At 40.6% G+C, this 15,169-nt stretch overlaps 1 protein-coding gene across 4 annotated transcripts; it reads right to left on the reverse strand.

Annotated features, from left to right (window-relative positions):
• Positions 1–995: 995 nt before the first annotated feature.
• On the reverse strand, positions 996–14,625 carry LOC110500380 (serine protease HTRA3). 4 transcript variants are annotated; one of them, XM_021577716.3, is made up of 9 exons: positions 13,464–14,625; positions 5,737–5,836; positions 5,269–5,491; positions 3,748–3,942; positions 3,546–3,578; positions 3,103–3,217; positions 2,851–2,908; positions 2,661–2,756; positions 996–2,412 (listed from the first exon to the last, which is right to left on the reverse strand). In XM_021577716.3, the coding sequence occupies exons 1-9, from the start codon at positions 13,882–13,884 to the stop codon at positions 2,244–2,246; spliced, it is 1,410 nt and encodes a 469-aa protein (XP_021433391.2). In that variant the 5' UTR covers positions 13,885–14,625; the 3' UTR covers positions 996–2,243. The 4 variants fall into 4 exon arrangements, 2 of the variants coding, with proteins under 2 accessions (XP_021433391.2, XP_021433390.2); XM_021577715.3 differs by having other exon boundaries at positions 3,103–3,298; positions 13,464–14,582; XR_016490283.1 differs by having other exon boundaries at positions 1,147–2,412; positions 3,033–3,217; positions 13,464–14,582.
• Between the last annotated feature and the right edge of the window lie 544 nt (positions 14,626–15,169).

The following is a 15,169-nucleotide window of genomic DNA, read 5'->3' on the forward strand; positions in this document are numbered from 1 at the left end:
AAATAGGAGTCCGTAATTTGCTTTCTAATGATCATGATCTTTTCCTCAAAGATATTCATGAATTTATCACTGCTGAAGTGAAAGCCATCCTCTCTTGGGGAGTGCTGTTTTTTAGTTAGCATTGCGACAGTATCAAAAATACATTTGGGATTGTTCTTATTTCCCTCAATTAAGTTGGTAAAATAGGATGATCGAGCAGCAGTGAGGACTCTTCGATACTGCACGGTACTGTCTTTCCGAGCTAGTCGCAAGATTTCCAACACGCTCAACTCATCCTCTTAGGTAAATAAATCAAAGGGTCCTTGGAGCGAACGATCCATCATGTCAGAAATGGGGGGAAAAAGGGGCCAGCACGAGCACCCACTTAGATACGAGTTGCAATTAAATCTTTGTTTGAATTTTCTTTCTGTCATAGCAACATGTCACGTTTGTATACAGAGCTAAATTAGCAGTAGCTGCATTAAGGAGATTAGCCAACAATACTCAGACTCTCTGGCCGACCAGAATATGGGTCAAGTCTACCATGGAGGTGAATGGTGTATGAAACTCTCCCAGTTTCCTTCCAGACATCCTCCTAGGACATTAGACATACATTTATGACCTGTGACAAGACAAGTAAAAGTGTACGACTATTTTTAGAACCCTTAACTTAACATAAATACATCTTCACCTTACCCCATGACCGATTGTGCTGGTGGAGGATGGAAAAGTATGCCCCCTTGTCTGTATATATATATATATATATATATATATATCTGGCTGCTATATATATCACTTCACTTCACCGTTCACTTCACATATGTATCTATATATATAGCGCAGCCACAATAACCTGATTGTCCTTAAACAAGGCTAAGCTCCTTACAGCCTGCAGCAGTAAACATTCCTAACTTCCTCGTCAACCATGTCCAAGTACAGCAGAATGTCGTCAAAGGAATCCCACCCACACACGCATGTACGCACACACACGTCTCACTGGATCTAATGCAAGAACGTCCTACACAGCAATTTATTTGATTTTATACACATTACATAAAGTAGCAAAAACTAAAACAATCACTCCCATTGACATAGCCTGTTGGTAAGGAATCCAGATTTGTAAACATTCAGTCTGTTCTTAAGTCATGATGATTAAGATATAAGTAACTGACTGTAAAGGGAATTTATTTATTCATGCTATAAGCACAGGTCAATGTTGTAAAGTGTTTATAAAACTGCTTATAGCACCTTTACAAACCCTTTATAAACCCTTAGGACATTAATGTAAAGTGTTCCCAATGGGTCGGTTATAGTAGAAGACATCAAGAATCCAGTAACAGTGAGATTCAAACAGACATTTGCTTACATTTTACCAGTTGAATAAAAATGTGGTCTTTCTTTCAACTTCTAACTGAACATTTCTGACCAAATTCTGGTCTTTCTTTTAAAGTATAACTGACCCAAAAACAACATTAACAGTTGATTATGGAATGGTTTCAAACGGAAAGCATTGGACACATAGCTACTGTACTCGCATGTACAGAAATAAGTTCTGTTCAACAGATTTTTTAAAAAGGCCATAAAAGCAGTGTAACAATGGACAAATCTTTGAATTAAACTACATGCTAAACTTGTCTTACCAATGATCAGTTGCATTGGGAGTAAGTGGGTCTCAAAAAACAGCTGGTATGCTTTGACAAAGACAGATGATGCAAAACACAAATACAACAATACTAAAAATCAAGTGTTTCATTTCACTGGGCGTTCCAACATTCAGTCCTAAATGCATCCAGACCCCAGAGAGTTTTCTGGCTGGATTTACCAAGCAAGGGTCAGTCAGTCTCTGTTGTTTCCAGATCAAGGTTCCAACAAACACAGTTTTCTGTTTCTTGACTTGTTTGTTGATCGTTCTCCCCTTGGCTCGGAGTAGTTAAAAGTCACCCTTTAGGCACCGAGTTAGGATCAGTTTTACCCTCCCAAAACAAATACAAACTGATCTTAGGTCAGTGACTATAGGGGCAGCTTTATCAGTGTATAGGGCTCTCAACCAGAGTTTTTGTTTTGTTTTGTTTGGTCAGTATTCTTTTTCAGTCTCACGGGTTCCACACCACGGTTGCTGTGATTACTGCATGAAGACGTCGTCTGGCTCGATGTTGAACAGCTGGGAGCATGTTCATGAGTGACGTTCTAACGTTTACAGAACGGTCCGATAGAAATATATCTTGAATACAGTACTCCTGGTCAATGTCTTCATGGTTACTGGGTTACTGCATAATGACATCAGGCTGGATGTTGAAGAGCAGGTCGTCGTTGCCCCTCCTGACCTCCAGCAGCAGGGCTGTCTCCTCCGTGAGCGCCCCTTGTAGATCAGCTGTGGTCAGCAGAGGACGGCCGTTCAGCTTCACGATGGTGTCACCGTCTCGGATACCACCTCTGTGTGTAGAAAGGAGGATGAGGGTAAAAACACATTATTTTGAGATGAGGAAGGCTATAGTGCAAAGAGAGACACGTGGGTAAAGATATTAAAAGTATGAAAGAGAGTGATAAATTACTCCTTTAAGAAAACCAAGAGATGTAATGAAATAGTCCATGCTAAATTTCCACACAAAGTCACCATGACCCTTCTCAGGGAAACTATGCTATTTGCACAGCGTATGGTAGCTTTGACTGAGGCCACCTACTTCTGTGCAGGAGAGTGAGGCACCACTTCATGGACGTAGATCCCACTAGAGACATCAGGGAAGTCTGGGTTCTGCTGCTTCAGCTCCTCAACCAGCCTACACAAGACGAATTAGAAACGTCTGTCTTGGTTTAACACACTATTATTGGTAACTGTAGTATTGCACAGTGTCATTCTTGCATAAGACTTACGCTGGGTTGATGGTGAGCATCCTTATTCCAATGAACCGTTTCTTCAATGATCTCACTTCTTTAAAAGAAAAAAACAATAATTTTCCTTTAACATACATAATAATACATTATTTGCCTTTGTTGAATTATAATGTGATCATACCAGTAGCTAATAGCTGTCTGGCTATCTCAGACATAGTTACCTTTGCTCTGCTTGTCCATTGATTCGTTGAGGAAGAGTGTTGTCCTATCAGAGGAGAGGTGCGGGCCTACCTTTGCTCTGCTTGTCCATTGATTCCTTGAGGAAGCGTGTGATCCTATCAGAAGGGATGGCGAAGGAGATCCCAGCAGCCACTTTCAGAGTGTTGATGCCAATCACCTCCCCGTCCTGGTGGCAGTCAGACAAACAACTTAACAGAGTGTTACGAATAGGAACTGGATCACAACTGATACCGATCACCTCCCCGTCCTGATGGCAGACAATACAGGGTGACAGGTTATTAGGGTTTTAGAACAGGGCTGGCTCCATTGAATTAAATAGAACACTACAATAGACATTAACATCCTGGTAACGTGACCAAAAAGATGGCCATCTTGGGATACTTTCATACTGGTGTATTTAAAAAAGCTCTATGGCTGTCTCACTACTGCCTCTACTCAATATCAATCACAGTGAAGATCGTGAAAAAGTGTTGGGGGCCCGACATAACACTTACCAAGTTAACTAGAGGTCCGCCTGAATTTCCATACTGAGAAAATATCAAAAACAATAAATCAATCAATTATTCAGTCAATCAATGGGATGTGTATGTAGTTGTCTGACAGCTAGACAGTCTTTTGAGTTGGTTATAAGTGAAGTCTGCTATAATTTCCCTTTAAATAAAGTTAAGCTAAATTGTATAGAATTGATTGTCTCACGTTGATGATGGCGTCCGTCTGTATATAGTCCATGTCAGAGTCTCTGATGCCCAGCTCCTTCCCGTCTCTCTGTGCAGTGCTCACGATCCCTGTGGTAACCGTATTCTGGAGAGCGAAGGGGCTGCCAATGGCAACCACAAACTCACCAGGTCTAAGGTCGGCCGAGTGGCCTAGCAACAGCACCGGGAGCTTTTTCTGAGAGGGAGGAAGGGGATAGAAAGAGAGGGGTGACGGAGAGAAGCGTTAAAGGGGGGCTGAATTTCCTGATTTGGACACATTTTTCGGCCTGGCCATTAAGAAAAGCAGCGGCCATGACTGACACCAAGCGAGAGTTGTCTGGGGGGGGGGTGTTAATTTAGGTGCCTCTTGTGTGTGTGTTTGCATGTGGCAAGCGTTTGTACATTCAGTACACAGTTACAGTCACTAACCCCAGATAATATGTGTCTTGAAGTTGCCTAGGCTATCTAACTACTTTCGCCAATTAGCTTCAGCTGGCTGGTGTGCAACCTTGGCAAAGTTGGTTTGACATTGGATAGATAGCCTATCTCTGGGGCCAGTTAGGGACGGTCGATAAACTTCACAACGGAATTGAGACAATATTTATGTTGCACATCTTTTAGTGCTTTCAATATTTGTATATGAATTATCCTTTTTAAACTTTGTAGTACATTTTGACACTAGAATACATGTTTCTGACTCATATCGTGATGTGAGATTCAAAAATAGAGTTAAAGAGAGAGGGACCGGGCTGTGTAGGAATTCTTTGAGGTCTTTCTCACTGCTCACACGTTTCCCTGTCTTTCTCTCTGTAGGCAGATCCATTGTTTTGGAGACTTTAGGGGCATTCGTTGATTGAACACTTACGTAATATGGTTGACTGGCCCATCTTAAAATCCCCCTACCCTAAAGTGGTAGGGTCCGTGTCATAGTCTATGCACCTGGGCCTAAAACATTCAGCTAGACCCAGGGGTGAATTGAATTGAACTGTGTTTCACCACGCCTGATTAATCCTATCACAAACAGGATATGACATCAGTCATAACTATTTGTGACCTCAGACATTCATGGCATCCATCAAATAGCTATTCAACTCATTAAAGTATAGGAATTCGCCCTGTTTTTTTCTTTTCTTTGTTGTTTCTTTGTTCCTATTCCCCCTGTTTTTAACAGTAAGACCTTCTTATTGTAGAATACAATACAGCTATTATGTGAACCAGAACATAGTATTTGGACGGTTCCATTTGAAAAAAATTCAGCGTCAGTCTTCCTCTAACCACAAACATTGTTGTCGCATATGTCTCAGTACAATGAACAATAGGTCTAGAGATCTGACAATAGGCCTATGCATAAGAACACGCCTAAAACAAAAAAGCAGCATGTCTTTTGTCGGACTCTTACGCAATATCTAATTCAGAAAGTAAACAACCTTTCAATTCCAATTGGATTAGGAATTTCAGTGTACTTCCTGAATTGACTGGAATTGAAACAAAATTGACCCCAATCCTGAGACACTCCTCTCACCAGTGGGTTGACTTTGATGGTGGCGATGTCTGACTTCTTATCGATGTCCTTGATGGTCGCTTCGTAGACGTCACCATTGTGCATCTGGACCTTGAGCTGCTGACGGCCCGACACAGGCCTGGCGCTGGAGACTACATGGGCGTTGGTCACTATCAAACCTGTGTCTGACATCACAAAGCCTGACCCACTGGACAGAGGGACATTCCGGCCGAACAGAGGGTGCCTGGGGGTCAAGAGGTCAATATAGAGCTCAAAAGAGGTCAGTTTACTGTGATGTGTTTTGTGTTTATTGCTTATGATGAGAGATTACATAAGATCTACAATGTTGTGAAGTTACTACCAGTAAGTTATATGTGATAAAAATGATTATTTTGGTTCAACCATCATTACACATACTTTACAGACACAACACACACTGTAGTACGACATAAGATTGTGTGTGAGTCTGCCTACACAAACACACTGTACCTGAGGAAAAGTTCAATGTGGACAACAGCCGGCGCAATCTTCTCAACCACGTCAGCTATGAAGTTAAACTTGTACCTGGGACTGGTGGGGTGTGAAGTACCTATACTAGCGGGAAGAATTATGAATCATGTTAATAATATAACACAGTCACTCCTCTACACTCCTCTCACCTCTCCAGCAATAGTATGATCGCTTCTTAACATGTTACCTGCAACCTTATGTGCAGGAAAATAATATATTGGAAACGCTTTACCATCCACATATAATGATGTATAACTTGTTATAAGCATGTATGAGCCTTAATAATGTTGTGTAACACTTTTATTAAATGCACTGCTTAAAAGTGGTCACAAAGTATTTTATTTTTACTAGGCAAGTCAGTTAAGAACAAATTCTTATTTTCAATGACGGCCTAGGAACAGTGGGTTAACTGCCTGTTCAAGGGCAGAACGACAGATTTTGTACCTTGTCAGCGCAGGGATTTGAACTTGCAACTTTTCGGTTCCTAGTCCAATGCTCTAACCACTAGGCTACCCTGCCGCCCCTGGGGCCAGGAGTGTTTTCAAGTTTGATCAAGTGGTCAGTAAAAACTTGACTTTAAAAATAGCCACAAGAACAGCAACAACATTAAAATAGCAATAACACATTTTTTTTGTTAGTCCGACAAGTACAGGTTCTTAGGTGAACTTCCTTTGCAATACCCTTCAATATTTGTTTTCTATACTCCACCCATTCCTACATGGAACCTCAGTAAATTGGTAATAAAAACAGCTGGGTAGTTTTGCCGGGCTGCGCTCCTTCAGGGCCATGAAAAAGCCTTTAGTGGCCTGTGCGTGAGTGTGTGTGCTTGTGTGTGTGGCGTGCTGCAGTTAACTAATGTTAATTACGGTCGGTTATTTCCAGCACATGGCGGTCTGCTCCGCTGGCTGGCGTTCGTTCTCCTCAGCTGACCGTGGTTTCCTGTGACCAGACTGCCTTGGCTATGTGTGTGTGTGTGTGTGTATGTGCATGCATGTGTGCATGCATGTGTGCGTGCGTATGATCGCCTTGGCTCGTATAAACAATCAGGTTACACAGCTGATTTTAGAGAGCAGACAAACAACACACTCTGTCCTGGAACTAGCTGGCAGTGTACTAGTGACCTAAATATGAAAAGCATGATGTCCATTCAGTTACTCCTATTCATCTCATGCAGTGTTAGCAGGGCCAGGAGTTTTTCCTGCACAGATGACCTGCTCAGGAAAAACGTTCTATAACTACGGTCCAGAGTTTTTCTTAGTCAGGTCACATGGTCAGGGAAAAACTCCTGTCTCTACATTTTAGACTCTACATGGCTCTACATCTGGCTCTACATTTTAGAACTATTCCCAACACATCCTATCCATTTGCTAATCAAATATTTGGCTATGGTCATCCTCCTAACCAATTGTAAATTGTTGGGTAAGGGAGTGTAGAATTAAACATGCAAGCAAAGGGGAATCTCAGAAGAGCATATTTCAGCACTAGGCTACAAATTGGCCCTCTTCAGTTGGCTAACCAAGCATTAGAAAACCAAACCAGTGGATGGCACAATCTTGACAGTAACCATGGAAAAACCCAACTCGGCCATTATTCTAGCCTGCTCCCAGATTTGTTTGTGCTGTTTTGTCAACAATAACCATATGAGAGTAACAAAACATTACAAACAAATTTGGGACTACAGGCTACTATTATCCTGAGTGGTGGCCAAAAAGCTTTGAGATGACTCTGGAAAATGTGTTTTTTGATCGAAGAACAGTTTGAAGATACTAAACATGTCATTAGCCTGAAGGCCAGCCCATCCTAATGATAATGACAAGATAATTTTAGGTTTAGTCTAAAGTGGTAGTAGGCCTATCTGAAATAACTCAAGGATGACTTGTGTTGAAATACATGTTGTAAGTTGAATGGGTTCATATGATGATATAGTATTTGACTGAAGTAAGAGTGAGTAATTATTTTGCCCAATTATTATGGCTGATCAAAATATCCATTAGTGGAAAAAGATCAGAATTGGCCAGCCTGTTTAAACATAGCCATATAGACTGAGACATGAGGCAAGTGAAAAGTACGTGAGATCTGAGAGGTAAAAACAACATGTAAACAGTACTCCTCTCCTAGTACTACTTATAGATATCTCTACTCCTAACTCAACAATCCCACACTGTAATACAGCACTGGCAATGATCAGTTTAGTTAAAGGGAACTTAAGTAATTGGCCAATTATTGGAGAAATTCAGATAAAATGCCAACAATCACAAATCTTAATGTGTGAGTTCTCTACAAAGCCCTTCATTCTAACTGGCTCATGGATGATTTCGTCCAATGAGCAGATCAGATTAGGTGCAGAAATCTCATCAGTCAGTCATCCTTATCCCTCTTCTTACAAACTCCATGTACTCAGTCATGAGCAGACATTGGTCTTTCAATCTTGGGTCATGGGTCTTTCAATTTTTCAAACTCATCTATTGGTTCCATTGCACCAGGTAAGCTCAATCAAGCCCAATTGCACAGTCAAAATGATTTCAAATAGTAGTTGAACCCAAGTCTGCTACATGCTTTAAAAGTACCTCACACCATTAAGCCCTCTTGTGATCAAAGTCAAGACAAATCGGATATGCCATAATTTGTCATAGGCCTTCCTGCTTCCTGTAAAGTATCCTTAGGTAAACAGTGATGTCTATGCCACACATTACAATCCAATTCTGTTTCCCTCATTAGTGAGAAAGTATTATTTGGGTCAGGTCAAATAATTGCCCGATTTGAAAGGCCTATCTTTCAATGAATTCGGTGTACGAGAAACTATATCTTATTATTTTCATCCTACAAATACATATATATTTTGAGGCTATTTATAGAGAAAATTGGTATAAAACCTGTATAAACTCTATTTATAATGATATGACAATATTTTAGGTTGACTATAATTCCATTACACAATTTCTAAGACATCACATGCCTAACTTTTATTTTCCTGCAAAAGTAAAAGCAAGGAATGCATTACGTATGCCTCTACTGCCATTCATTTCAATTAAACTGGTTTTGGATTTCTCTCTGACCGAGATGGCTGCCATTTTTGCCCCATTATGGAACTTTGAGTTGATGACATATCCCCTCTAGTAATTTAATAGAATCTCAATGGTGGTACATTCTTTTAAACAAAGGGTGGGTCTAATCCTGAATGCTGATGAGTTAAAATTGCATTCCAGCTGGAATAACTCAATGACTTGTGTGCAAATGCACGTTGTAAGTTAAATGGGTTCATATGTTGGTATAGTATTAGACTGAATAATACCATATCATCATATGCCAATGTCATACACATATTCACTACCGTTCAAAAGTTTGGGGTCACTTAGAAACGTCCTTGTTGTTGAAAGAAAAGCACATCAAAATAACATCAAATTGATCAGAAATAGGGTGTAGACATTGTTAATGTTGTAAAGGACTATTGTAGCTGGAAACGGCAGATTTTTTATGGAATATTTACATAGGCGTAAAAAGGCCCATTATCGGCATCCATCACTTCTACGTTCCAATGGCACGTTGTGTTAGCTAATCCAAGTTTATCCTTTTAAAAGGCTCATTGATCATTAGAAAACCCTTTTGCAATTATGCTAGCACACCTGACAACTGTTGTTCTGATTAAATAAGAAATAAAAATGGGCTTTCTTAGACTAGTTGAGTATCTGGAGCATCAGCATTAGTGAGTTCGGTTACAGGCTCAAAATGGCTAGAAACAAAGACCTTTCTTCTGAAACTCGTCAGTCTATTCTTGTTCTGAGAAATTAAGGCTATTCCATGCGAGAAATGGCCAAGAAACTGAAGATCTCGTGCAACGCTGTGTACTACACTGTGTTCTACACCCCCCTATCCACATCGATGGAACAGTAGTGGAGAGGGTAGCAAGTTTTAAGTTCCTCGGCATACACATCACAGACAAACTGAATTGGTCCACTCACACAGACAGCATCGTGAAGAAGGCGCAGCAGCGCCTCTTCAACCTCAGGAGGCTGAAGAAATTTGGCTTGTCACCAAAAGCACTCACAAACTTCTACAGATGCACAATCGAGAGCATCTTGGCGGGCTGTATCACCGCCTGGTACGGCAACTGCTCCGCCCTCAACCGTAAGGCTCTCCAGAGGGTAGTGAGGTCTGCACAACGCATCACTGGGGGCAAACTACCTGCCCTCCAGGACACCTACACCACCCGATGTTACAGGAAGGCCATAAAGATCATCAAGGACATCAACCACCCGAGCCACTGCCTGTTCACCCCGCTATCATCCAGAAGGCGAGGTCAGTACAGGTGCATCAAAGCTGGGACCGAGAGACTGAAAAACAGCTTCTATCTCAAGGCCATCAGACTGTTAAACAGCCACCACTAACATTGAGTGGCTGCTGCCAACACACTGACACTGACACTGACTCAACTCCAGCCACTTTAATAATGGGAATTGATGGGAAATGATGTAAATATATCACTAGCCACTTTAAACAATGCTACCTTATATAATGTTACTTACCCTACATTATTAATCTCATATGCATACGTATATACTGTACTCTATATCATCGACTGCATCCTTATGTAATACATGTATCACTAGCCACTTTAACAATGCCACTTTGTTTACATACTCATCTCATATGTATATACTGTACTCGATACCATCTACTGTATCTTGCCTATGCTGCTCTGTACCATCACTCATTCATATATCCTTATGTACATATTATTTATCCCCTTACACTGTGTATAAGACAGTAGTTTTGGAATTGTTAGTTAGATTACTTGTTGGTTATTACTGCATTGTCGGAACTAGAAGCACAAGCATTTCGCTACACTCGCATTAACATCTGCTAACCATGTGTATGTGACAAATAAAATTTGATTTGATTTGATTTGACTACTCTCTTCACAGAACAGCGCACACTGGCCCTAACCAGAATAGAAAGAGTAGTGGGAAGCCCCGGTGCACAACTGAGCAAGAGAACAAGTACATTAGAGTGTCTAGTTTGAGAAACAGACGCCTCACAAGTCCTCAACTGGCAGCTTCGTTAAATAGTACCCGTAAAACACCAGTCTCAACGTCAACAGTGAAGAGGCAACTCCAGGATGCTGGCCTTCTTGGCAGAGTTGCAAAGAAAAAGCCATATCTCAGACTGGCCAATAAAAATAAAAGATTAAGATGGGCAAAAGAACACAGACACTGGACAAAGGAACTTTGCCTAGAAGGCCAGCATCCCGGAGTTTCTTTCAAAAACAAGGACATTTCTAAGTGAGCCCAAACTTTTGAACAGTAGTGTGTATCATATCATATACGGTTTGCAACATCCGTGCCAATATATCCTCCAAATACCGGCTTCTTGGGCATTATGAAGTGGCATTATGAAAACGTTCTGAATGGAAACCAAGGCAACTGCCACCTTTGGCCAGGAAATGCCTATAACCTCCTGAGACCCAGCAATTTTATGGTAAGTGTGTGTAATTGTGTAATTATCATATTTGTGAGTTTGATATTCAGATTTTTTCTATACGTAAATATCTCAGGAATAGTTTGGTGAGGTTACTGAGCAGTCCCAGCTAGCACATAACGTTCTGACAACCATGTGTTTCTTAGGGCTTGGTGAGAGCGTTGTTATCCTATCGTTGTATTGCAATCAAACTTCCCCCAACATTCTTGGAATGGTCATTCTGGGAATGGTCTCTTAACTTGACAAAATAACGTTATTTTCTTGGTATTTTATTACTTTAACGGAACACTTCATAAAAGTTCAAAAATAGTTAAATTATTTAATTTTTTTGGTAATGTTCTAGGAACGTTTTCAAAACTGCTTTGACATTGGGTATGTTCTCTGTGTGAATTTCAATACTTCAGCATAATGTTTCCTACAGGTTTCCTTATGGTTCTATTTAAAGCAACGTTCTCAAATTGTTCCCAAGAACATTAAGAAACAATGTTCTTCTGTGGGAATGTTATGTGGGAATGTTATACTTTCTATTTAAAGTCATGTTCTCAGAACATTCAGAGAACATTAAGAAACAACGTTCTTCTGTGGGAATATCAGTACTTCAGCATAGCGTTTTCTGCAGGTTTCCTTAATGTTATATTTAAAGTCGTGTTCTCAGAACATTTAAGAAAACTTTCCATAAAAAAAGACAAGAAAACATTAGTAACATTCAAAAAACGTTCTAAGAATGTTGTTTAAAAACATATACATTCCGTTCTCAGCGTCAACAAAATTCTCTCTAACCTCTTATCTTGTTAAGTGTGTTCAGGTGTGTTGGCCACACCCACTAACTAGCCGCACCTGATCTTAAAGTTTCCTTTGAAATGGGTTCTGTTTGAAAAGACTAAAATGAACAGCTTTGTATAAGTTTAAAATAAACCATGGCATGCTAGCTCCATCCTGGTGGTGCAGTAGACTAATTCCATGGATAGAGAACAGAATATAATAGTGTTTGAATCTCACTGATGCCATGCCACAGTAAAAAATAAATGTGTTTGCATGATTAATGCGAATTAATTTCCATGTGTCCTATCTGTGCTTGTTCAAAACAGTTAACCTAAGCTAGCAGTCTTATTGAAACATTCAGTGAAAGTTTTAAGGAAGTTATTCAAAAACCTCCAAATAACCTTTACATTTAGAATGTTATTTAATTACATTCAAATAACATAATTGTAGTTCTCAGAATGTTAATAAAACCTCCCAGGAAAACATTCAGGGAACCATAGTAAAACGTTCTCAGAACCTCCCTGCAACCTAAAATGAACATGCCCAGAGCGAGATCCATTTTCACTTCTCAGAACATTATTTTTTTTTTTTACATTTTACCAGTTTTGATCCCAGAACCAACGGGAAACCAAAAACTTACATTGAAGCCACTTCTAAGGAACCAAATGTGCTAGCTGTAATTTTAACATTATATAGGAGCTAAATAACAATAAGAGCTAAATAACAATAATAAATGTCCTCTGTAGTGGACATCAGGATGTGCCAACTATGTTTTTTGTCTACTGTCCCCATTTACTGTCATGTTTATTTTACCTAATGGCCACTACAATGCACATACGATAACAACAATAATACTTGTGTTATTTTTTCAGTTTTTTCACACTAAACGCTTTTGTTTTCGCTGGGTATTAGGAGGAAAAAAGAACACAGGAAAGGCTGATAAAAATAGACAGGAAAACAAACATTACATTCTGAGTGAGTGAACTCAGTCATTCAGTGGCTGGTCATCGTGTGAGACTGTAATCTATAGGGAGTCTGGCTGAGAATAATTACGGTGATCAGTTTCGCTCCCCCAATCTTAAACTAAATGATTTGGAGAAACACAAACCTGGCCTCAGGTCAGTGTCTAGGGGCAAAGTTGTAGGGTTTAACTTTAACGACCCAGACAGTCTGCTGTCTTCCCCTTTTGACAAAGGAGGTGTTTAGTGGTTGCTAATTATATTCCTCTAGCCTATACTATATTTATGTCTCAAATGGCACCCTATTCCCTATATAGTGCATTGACCCCCCCAAAAAAGTAGTGCACTATATATAAACATCTATTAAATTATCCATCCATGTCTATTGCATGAAGTGCAACAGTGTTTGCAGCCCATACATTTCTGCTGTTACTGATTAATGATGAGCTACAGTATGCCTGTATGTTGCAACTGTTATTGTTGTTTTATTTTTAGACACAAATGACTTACCTTTGTTATTGTTGATTTCGCATGGTCCCTTCTGGACGGAGGTGACGGCAGGCAGCCCTTGCTGCAGAGCCTTCCTACTCTGCGCCTTCAGCTGACACACGTTCCCATAGGTAACGCCGTCACTGCCGCAAACTTTGTGACCCAACTTGCACTGACAAAAGCCCTTGGCTAGCCGCTTTCCGGCCGGGTGCTTGCATTCGAGTCCATCACCACAGGGTAGGTCATCTTTACGCCCGCATGGGTCGCTTTCTCCCTGGGCGCAAACCAGGCAGCAGTTGCATCGGTCTGGAACGTACCCCATCGCGCAGCTAGGGCTGGGGCAAGTGCTCACGTCGCACCGCTCTGAGCATTTTGGTTTGGGCTCAGCCCCGACGAAGTTCACGATATAGTAAAGAACCGTAGCAAACAGTAGGACCTGCATCGTTTGCGATCAAGTGCAGTGGAGATATGAGAAAATAAAAACTATAAAATAATAACAAATAATGTTAGGCTAAGTATTTACACGGTCATGTTCGTGGTAAAACGGTCGCCGGTAATTTGGGAAGATTGAACAACGAGCAACACTCCACACTTTTACGCATCTCTTTCACAAGACTGTCGATATAAAATTACGCTTGCAGGGAAGACATCCGGGATTTTCTTAAAACTGAAAACTTCTCAACTCATATGCAGCCGCCCGTTGTTGATCCAGATTAAATGGGAAACGTTATCCCAAAGTAGTGGAAACTGATCCCAAATATGCCGTTATTGTGCGTCTAACCGATGCACTGGCTGGCGCTATATTTGCAATGAACACCAATGAGTCTCAGCACAGCCGTGCTGTGCCTTTTGTTTTTTCAGTTTTTTGAAGATCCAATATCATTCGTTGCGTCTGGTCTGGCTCTGCCCCTCCAAAGCGCAAGTGATCTTGACCAACCACCATGTCACAAGAGGACAACAATGGAAATAAATCCCAGACTTTATTGTGTGTTATCTTCGATGGTTTTATTTGTCTTTTTCAAGTTTTATGTGTGCTTGTTTTTAAAATCGTCGAATTAATAAACTAAGCCAAAGTAGCTCCGCAAAGTAGGAGGTCGTTGACAATAAAAACGCGACCCCAGGAGGCGGAGCGTTGGACCCTCTTGACCACGCATAACTCTTCGGTCTACTCTTTACCATATCTAGCATGAACGTTGTCATCATACCTTGAGATGCATGACTTGGAAATTAACGTTGTTGTCAGTAGCAACACAACCTGGACAATATTATACATGGGGGCCCAAAAAAGTGTCGAAATATTGATGTAAATGATTGGGTCTCTGTCAAACAACATGGGCATCCATGCAGCTAGTGACTAATCTGACACATTCTATTTTTTTACTTTTCAAAACATTAAGTAATCCATTCCTCAGTCTGGATGTGAATGAGTGCATGGGTGCGTCCCAAATGGCACCCTATTCCCTATATAGCAGACTACTTTTGAGCCTTATGGGCCCTATGTGCCATTTAGGACACATGCTGTATAGTACCATGTTTTTATAAGTACCCCTTTTAAGGACAAATTAAGATGACCAGCCAGTACCGACATAATGGCAGATGTGGTTCTGTTTTTAGCACATACTTCTCTCTCTCTCTCTTTCTTTCTTTCTTTCTTTCTCCCTCTCTCTCTCTCTTGTTCTCTTGTTCTCTCTCTAAGGGGAATGGGCATAACATGGTTAGAGCTAATA

Source organism: Oncorhynchus mykiss, chromosome 21 (genome assembly GCF_057628025.1).
Source record: "Oncorhynchus mykiss isolate SJ-2025 chromosome 21, ASM5762802v1, whole genome shotgun sequence".
NCBI lineage: Eukaryota > Metazoa > Chordata > Actinopteri > Salmoniformes > Salmonidae > Oncorhynchus > Oncorhynchus mykiss.